General features: G+C 42.8%; 1 protein-coding gene across 2 annotated transcripts in view; it reads left to right on the forward strand.

Moving 5' to 3' along the window:
* Positions 1 to 4,610, forward strand: part of STARD3 (StAR related lipid transfer domain containing 3) — a 171,810-nt gene extending 167,200 nt beyond the window's left edge. For both annotated transcript variants that reach the window (XM_082271203.1, XM_082271204.1), the window contains exon 13: positions 3,923 to 4,610. In XM_082271203.1, coding sequence (XP_082127329.1) covers positions 3,923 to 4,030 — 108 coding nt within the window. In that variant the 3' untranslated portion in view covers positions 4,031 to 4,610. The remainder of the gene's footprint in view (positions 1 to 3,922) is intronic.
* Positions 4,611 to 6,484: the final 1,874 nt, after the last annotated feature.

Raw genomic sequence — 6,484 nt, forward strand, 5'->3', positions numbered from 1 at the left:
GAGGACACTCCTACCTTGCTTAGAGCTAAGGAGGCCTTGTCCGGTAAGATTTATTATCGTACCTGGAAGGCTTGCTTCGCCTAGTGCGAATCGCGGGGTTTCCATCCTCACTACTCTTTGGTGGCAAGTGTGTTAGCCTTCCTACAATCCGGTGTGGACCTACGTCTTGCACTACCCACATTTGAGGGTCAGTTATCTGCGCTGATCATTCTTTCCAGCGCCCTTTGGCGTCAAGTTCCTTGATCCGCACCTTTATTCAAAGGGTGCGTCATTTGGCCCCCTCGGTGGGCGCCCATAACCCCTTGGGACTTTAATTTGGTTCTGTCGTTTTTCAACGTCCTACTTTTTGAGAACATCCGGGAGATTTCTCTGCTTGCACGGTCACGGATAGTTGCCTTTCTGGTAGCGATCACATCTGCTTGCAGTGTGTCGGAGTTGGCGGTCCTATCTTGCCGCTCCCCCTACCACCTGGTGGTTCATAGGGTTAAGGTGGTCTTGCCACCTCATCAATCCTTCTTTCCGAAGGTGGTGTCTGATGTCCATCTCCATGAGGACATTGTTTTGCTTTCGCTGTGTGCGAATCCTACGCATCCTATGGAGTTTTGCTTGCATCCCTTGGATGTTGTCAGGGCGATCTGAGTTACCTGTCGTCTACTGAATCCTTTAGAAAGGTCGTATTCTCTTTTTTTGTCCTTCCTGAGGGTCTCGGAAGGGTATGGCTGCGTCTGCGGCAACCGTTCCTGTCTGGTTCAGACGGACGATTGTACAGGCTATTCGCCTAGGGATCGGGTTCCGCCCTTCCCTGTCACGGTGCACTCTTCTGAGCGGAGGGTGCGTTTTGGGCCTTTCGCCATCAGGCGTCGGTGTCCCGGATGTGCAATGCGGCGACCTGGTCGTCCCTGCATGCCTTTACAGAGTTTACTAACTTGATGTTTCGGCATTGGCAGATGCCTCATTTGGCTGCTAAGTTCTGTGTGCGGCAGTACTTTGGGGGAGACATGGCGTTTTTAGCCTGTCCCCTCCTGTGGGGGTTTTTTTCCCCCTTGGTTATTTTACCTTCCTGGGTTTGTTCGCTCCTGTTGAGTTTTCCTGTTACCCAGTGGGTTACATTTCTGGTTCAGATAAGGTTCTTTTATCTGCCTTGGTTGCTTTGTTACCTTGAGACGGTTGCATTTCCCACCCCTCATGTCTACACTGCTTTGGGACATCCCATTGGTGAAGACTATATGAGGGGCGGAGACTGTCAGAGGACGTAGGAGAAAACTGAATTTTTGTAAAATCTTACCGTAAAATTCCTTTCTCTGAGTCCTCTGACAGTCGCCGCCCCTCTTTTGGGGTTCGTGGACTATCTACTGCTTGCTACCAAACTGAATTGGGAATGAGGCTAGCCGGGGGTATTGGACCAGAGGGACAGCCCCCTGTAGGTGTGTCTATGTAAACTTTTGTGTTTTTAACAAAGTCTTCTGCCTAGCTTAATCCTGTGGATAAGAGGTCAATACCCATTGGTGAAGACTATATGAGGGGCGGCGACTGTCAGAGGACTCCGAGAAAAGAATTTTACGGTAAGATTTTACAAAAATTCAGTTTTCTCTTTTGTTCATTGATGGACATGGCTCCTGATCGTCATAACCATTGGGTTATTCTGCCCCCTATACTAGTAGGACACTAGGCAGAAAAGTAATCTGGCTACACCTCTGAGCAGTCCCAGCAAGTATACTCCCTCTCTCTGGTATAGTTACTCAGTTTTTTTTCTGCCTAGTCAGGAGTAAGGACCTAGTTCCAACTGCCGGATTGGGTGACGGACATGATAGTCTAGATCCAGTGGTCATTGCTTTGGTGTTGCAAACTCTGACCGAGTGGGATAAGCTTACGCCGCGACCTGGAGGGAGAACCGCTCCCCCTGCCTTTGCTGAGCTGGCAGACAAGCTGACCAAAAAATAGACCAAAAATATGTAGCAGAATACGAATTGGCCTAAAAGGATGAAAATTTTAGATTTTTTGAATTTTTCTTTTTTTTTCTTTTTGGAAATGTTCTATAGCAGAAAGTGAAAAATATATTTTTTTTTTTCAGAAATGTTGCTCTTTTTTTGTTTATAGCGCAAAAAATAAAAATCGCACAGGTGAACAAATTCCACGAAAAGAAAGCTGTATTTGTGGAAAAGAGGACATAAAATAGTTCGTTAAAGTAACGCAGCGCCAAATCGCAAAAAATGGCCTGGTCATTTAGGGGCAAATTCTTCCAGTCCAGAAGTGGTTAAAAACTGTTAATTTACACTGTATTACATGTTGTTCATACTCATTCACTATGGGATTTGTTTTCTGCATTCTGCAAAAAACCTGATTGATCCTGCTGTTCTCTATTCCTCCCTTCTGTCCATGTCCCCACTGCAGCAGGGGATTCTGCAGAGCAGCCATTGTCAGCTAGTACACATGCTAAGTTCTTAGTGTATTTCTATGCTGAGCATTTCCTACTTGATCACATCTGAGCAGCCCATGTAACTAAAGAGTCTAACTTGTGGGCGTGGTAAATGACAGCCCACTCCCTCCTTCCTCCTCCATGTCCCCTAACCAGCTAAACACAATAGGGTGGGATATTACAACCTGTGTGATGGAGGCTTGACCTCCCTCTTATTCTAAGCACATACACACAATAGGCACAGGCTGGAGGGGTATGACACAGCCTGTGATTGGCAGAAATCCACTCACACTAGGTTATTGGCAAAAAAAAAAAAAAGATTTGATTTCAAGTATGTATTTGTATGACACTTTAAAATTGTTTATTGATATAAATTATTTTCACTCCGTATTCCAAAGGCTGTTTTTATATATATATATATATATATATATATATATATATATATATATATATATATATATATGTGTGTGTGTGTTTGTGTGTGTGTGTGACCAGCAATAGAGGATTAGAAGCTCCTTCTGCCACTGTTTCCCTGCAGACAGGCAGGATAGAGCTGGGTCACATGACAGCTGTATATTGATTAGGAAACAAGATACTTACCCTGTTTCCCTGAAAATAAGCCCTACCCTGAAAATAAGACCTAGCGTTAATTTTGGGGATGGATGCAATATAAGCCCTACCCCAAAAATAAGCCCTAGTTAAAGTCCGTTCTAAAAACATTTAATCCATTTTGTAAAAAGATTATATAATGTGCAATGTGTCTCCTTTTGTAACTTTATTGTGGAAAATAGATCATTTATAGCGCGCTGGGCGCTCATATGACCTGAGGTAGTTCTCCTCTCCTCGCGGTTTACGTCAGTGGCCCCTCACTCTGCAGTGCTGAAAGCGGGGAAGAAGAGCTCCGGTGGATGTGAGCACCCAATGGCACTGTAAATAAGGTATTTTCTACTATAAAGTTACAAAAAGAGACACACTGCACACTCTATAATCTTTTTACAAAACAGATTATATAATTTTATAATGCCTTTAAGGTTTATTTTTGAAATTACTGAATGTCCTAATGCTGACTCCTGAGAAGACAGGGGACGCAGGAACTTTTTAAAAAACATTTTATTGTTTTATTCCAGGTTTTTTAGAGCAAAGAGAGGGGTAAATGACACAATACAAGCACTGTGCTGTCTGTCATGCCTTAAAGAATCAGGATTTTGTTTTTTTTGTTAGGGTTGCAACCACTTTAAGATCGTCATGGTGACATGACTGTTTTTGAATAAATGTAAATTATTGTACATGCCGTAAATAAATAGGACATCCCCTGAAAATAAGCCCTAGTGTGTTTTTTGTAGCCAAAATTAATATAAGACCCGGTCTTATTTTCGGGGAAACACGGTAGATGTTTTTTTTTTAAAAAAAAAGTACAGTGCATCATCCACATACAGAAAGAAAAGGGATACTGTAAATTAAACAGTGTGTGCTTCTTATTACTTTTAATATTTCTTTTTAATGCAGGGTCGGCTACCTCGCTACCTCATTAACCAAAGCCTGGCTGCTACCATGTTTGAGTTCTGCAGCCATTTACGCAAGAGAGTCAATGAAGTTTACAGCGGGCCATTATAGGATCTCTTCCAAAAAGGAGACCGAATCTGCGCTGCCTCCCATTTGCTCGATGAAGCACTGACAGCAGCTAATCTTTTGTTATATTTAACCGGATGAAGAACTGTCCCATCCAGCATACTAAAGTATCCCCTGTGTCTTCTGAAATCTAATGCTCGCCTTTCCAGTGCATGTCACCACTAGAAGAAAGAGTTTGGTTTCTAATGTCCATTAAGGCATCTTTGGGGAATTCTTGATGTACCATATTGAATTGGTGAAGTTGGGGTGCTGATGGTTGGCACACCCGTTCCTGCAATGTTGGTCGCTGCGTTCTTGGAAAAGACCTGCATATGCAAGTGAACTGAGCCAGTAATCAATTCAAATTTTGTGTTTCCTTTTAACTGACTGACAGGGCTTCCTGCTTGATTTGAGAATGTTTACCCCATGCTGGACATGGTGGGTTAACCTTTCAGAAGACTTTTTAATGGTTTGCAATGGTCCGGTTTACAAGTGACTATGCTCACAATACATTTCTAACCCTCTTTCAGCTGTAATGTTTGAGAAGGTGGACACTTTAGGCAAGTAACTAGAGTGAATGCACTGAACATTGGGGAGACGGTACCCATTTATTCACAAGATTTTTTTTTTTTTGTTTTTTTTTTTTTTAACGCCTCTTTTTCCAAAAAATACAGTTACCCAGGCGTTAACATAAACACATGATAACATTGTATTTTGCTAGAAGCACAGAAGTTATTGATCACACTTTATTTTGCTTTTTTTTTAATGTGAAAACCAGTCAGTGCCTACTACTCAGATGGAAGTGACTCATGCAACGGATAAATATTTACTTCAGAGGTGAATTTGCAGTGTGACTTGACGAATATAGTCTTTGTACCACCTTTAGCAGCCATGGCTGTCTATGGACAACACCAGTGATCTAGTGCCACATCCCATGAACGTGTGTAGTTCCACTACACTTTTTTGTACCAGTTTAGCAAAAATGATAAATAGGGCATTCGAGTGAAATAATCACTTTTGTAAACAACAATCTTTTCTCTTTCGTTCATTGACAGACACAGCTCCAGATTCTTATTGACCATTAAGTTATGCTGCCCGCTACAGGAGTAGGGCACTAGGCAGAAAAAAGCTTTACCACACCTATGGAGCAGTCCAAGGGGATATACTCCCAATTCCTGCCATAGGCACAGTTACCCTTTGGTCGCCACAGCTCCTCAGATATTTACAAACGTGTTGGCCCTGGTGTTGGCATTGTAGCGGCAGCGGGGGATTGCGGTACTGGGTACCTGGACTATCTTTTTCTGCGAGCAGACTCTCTAACTGCTCTAAAGGACAACCTGGACATAACTGAGTGGACACTGTAGGAGTTCGATTGGAAATTGTACTTCCAAAAATCTGCTCTTGTTCCATCCAACAAGTTGGACTATCTGGGTCTGACTCTTAATCACCTACAGCCAGGGTGTTTTTTTCCAGGGTAATTTGTCTGGCTTGTTGGTCTTTCAGGAGTGCCAGGTAAGGATCTATGGGACAATGCCACGGCGTATGGCGTATCACCAACAGGGCACAAGAAGTGTCCTGGTGTCTCGGGAGGTAGCCAGCTTTCTAAGGTTCAGCTGTGTCTCCGGTGGGGAACTCCCGAGGTGGACCTGTTGGCCTTTTATCTCAACTGGAAGGTACAGAGAATTGTGGCAAGGTCTCAGGATCCTCTGGCCGACGTCAGACGCACTGAAGCTTTTTCCTCGCTAAAACTTCTGCCGAGTCTTCTGTGAAGGATCGAGGCAGAAGGGACCTGGTCATCCTGGTGACTCCAGACTGGCCTCGCCGGTCTTAGTATGCCAATCTGGTACAGCTGGTCGCCGATGCCGCTTGGAGACTTTCTCTGAGAAGATTTATTGGTCAAGGGGCCAATCTTCCATGCTGCTTTACAGTCGCTGGCTTTAATGGCTTGGCTGTTGAAGGCCAGATGTTGCAGGGCAGGGGGTTGCCTGAATTTGTGATTCCCACGTTGTAAAAGACTAAAAAAAAAAATCTGAAAAATAAAGGTGTACTGCACTATGGATATATAATGTGCTATACCTAAATGCAGCTGTTCAAAAAATATGGTAATAACCAAATTTCCTCGAAAGTGCAGTGCTAAATTACAGCGCAACAAGGTATTAAATAATGAATAAATATATAAAATTACCATAAATGAATGGCTAATAAAGTGCAAAGTGCAGTTCATATACAGAAAAACATGTGGTGCCCCCACTCCGGGGTTACTAAAATAATACAATAAGTGAAACTACAATAAATATAAAAATATAAAAATTGGCACTCAAGCACTTTTTGGGACTTCTTTGGACTTCTGATGATATTATTTATTTATTTGAATATTACTACATTGGACTGGCACTATTTTTATATTTATTGTAGTTTCACCTATTGGATTATTTTAGTAACCCCGGAGTGGGGGCACCA

This window comes from Pelophylax lessonae (assembly GCF_965119305.1).
Source record: "Pelophylax lessonae genome assembly, chromosome: 11".
NCBI classification, from domain to species: domain Eukaryota; kingdom Metazoa; phylum Chordata; class Amphibia; order Anura; family Ranidae; genus Pelophylax; species Pelophylax lessonae.